This window comes from Saccoglossus kowalevskii, unplaced genomic scaffold, assembly GCF_978046115.1.
Source record: "Saccoglossus kowalevskii unplaced genomic scaffold, keSacKowa6.1 SCAFFOLD_276, whole genome shotgun sequence".
Lineage (NCBI taxonomy): Eukaryota > Metazoa > Hemichordata > Enteropneusta > Harrimaniidae > Saccoglossus > Saccoglossus kowalevskii.
The window spans coordinates 57,519-59,453 of NW_028188728.1; the positions used below are offsets into that span (position 1 = coordinate 57,519).

Consider the following 1,935-nt stretch of genomic DNA (forward strand, 5'->3'; position numbering starts at 1 on the left):
ATGTTTACAACGCATTGAACAGAATGAACTAAATCCGCATACATTCACATTGTTGACTTCGCATAAACGTCGAATTTAGAAAAGTATTTAATTATAACGTGGAGTTTATCGACATAAAAAAAGATAACGAAAATGATTCGATTTGTTAACTTTTGTGTATATTATTTCTGCGTTGCCGTGCGTGAAGGATGAAACTCTTCATAACTGTAGTTAAATAATAAAACTAGGCTTTATGTAGATATGTGACTATGTGAAACCAGACAAAGGTTGGCGTCCGTCTTGCTATCCACCGGATTACACCATATAAAGATGGAGTTCAACTTAACTCAGTTTTTAGTCCATTTAATGATCCGTCAATTGCAGGAGAGGTACGTTTTAATGATATCTTATTTATCTGATTGCGCCAAAAATAGCTACTGTTCCAATGCAGACACAATTGTAATCAACGGTGTCTCTGGCGACAGAATACGGCGCGAAACATCGATTTAAAAGTCCGCCGAAATTCTTTGATTCGATAAGCATAGATAATAGGATTAATACCGGAGTTGGCGTTCACCAACATCGCCAGATAGTTGCGTAAAATACGGCTCACCTCACACTGACTTTTCCGACAGAGAACTGTCACGGCTGTAATAATCTGATACGGCAACCAACAGAGAAGAAACATGCCGACTATAATACCCAATGTGACTACCGCTTTCATGATTCTCTTTTTTTGTGAAACAGAGTCATTCGATTTATTCCCTTTCCCTCTCGGACGTTGGATAGGCACTGGATTCGAATGATCGGCTACTGATTCAGCAGGAACAGTAACTGTGTCTGGTTCTCTTTGAGTTGAGTTGCTAGAAGATGACGTTGTTAATTGCGCGAGTGTTATCATGGATAGCGTGGAAGTGCTGCTTTCTTCTTCCGAAGCTTCTTGTATTGTGATTGTCGGAACAGGTGTGTCTCTGGTCGGCATCAATCCTTCTGCCGTACTTGACTTCAATGTGGTTTCAAGCTGAGAGACAATGTCCGCCTCACTGGGTGTCGCCTCAGTGTCTATACGTCCCGTCGGAGACATTTCATAGGTTCCCATGGTGGGATCGATGCGCTTGGTCTGACGGTAAGCAACACAAAACACCAAACCATGCACGAGAACGACGAGACTGGTTGGTACAGCCCAGCTCATCCAAAGGTAGAGCAACATATTCAGACTTTGTTTTTGCCACACCATGGGGACCGAACAGTATCCAAAATAGTACTTCTCCTCGCCGAGCCAAATATAAAGACACAGTCCCTGAGACACTGCAACAATCCATACAACGAAAATACAAAGCTTGTACGCAAATGGAGTCATGTACCGATTGTGCCAAAATGGGCGGGTTATCGAGAAATAACGATCGATGCTAATCGTCAACAGTTGATATATCGAAGCGTTTACTAAGATGGGAAAAAACGTGAACGATAGTAGACACTGATAAAACTGGCTGAACAGATATGGGTTTATCACAGGAACTGCCACGTATGGATACGATAAACCTACCAATATATCAGCTACAGATAGCGATACAATGAAATAATGTTCTACTGACCGTAAATTCTTGTTAATGAATACAGCAAAGAGGACCAGCGAGTTTCCCCCAACAACGCACACTGCTACGAAACTTAGACATATTACGAAATAAAGAATCTCTCCGGTTATCTCAACCGCAGGTATACTAGGTTCTACAGCTGACTCGTTGCTATTAGTAGTCGTATTTCCGATAGAATCCATATCTACTGAATAAATATGTTGAGTGTAAAACATATGGTGTTCCAGAAGACTTCCTTCACGTTGTTTATGAGGTTGTTGACAATCTGTCAAAAACTTGCTCTTTGAAATATGTAATGTCTTAGTAAGCGGAGTGATACGTGAACTTTAAGTAAAATGTCACTCATTATTGTAAATTGAGA

General features: G+C 40.8%; 1 protein-coding gene across 1 annotated transcript; it reads right to left on the reverse strand.

The window, feature by feature from the left end:
• Window positions 1–442: 442 nt before the first annotated feature.
• LOC102803765 (putative G protein-coupled receptor No18) lies at window positions 443–1,756 on the reverse strand. The gene has a single exon (XM_006818282.1). It carries the CDS (start codon window positions 1,754–1,756, stop codon window positions 443–445), a length of 1,314 nt encoding a protein of 437 aa, XP_006818345.1.
• Between the last annotated feature and the right edge of the window lie 179 nt (window positions 1,757–1,935).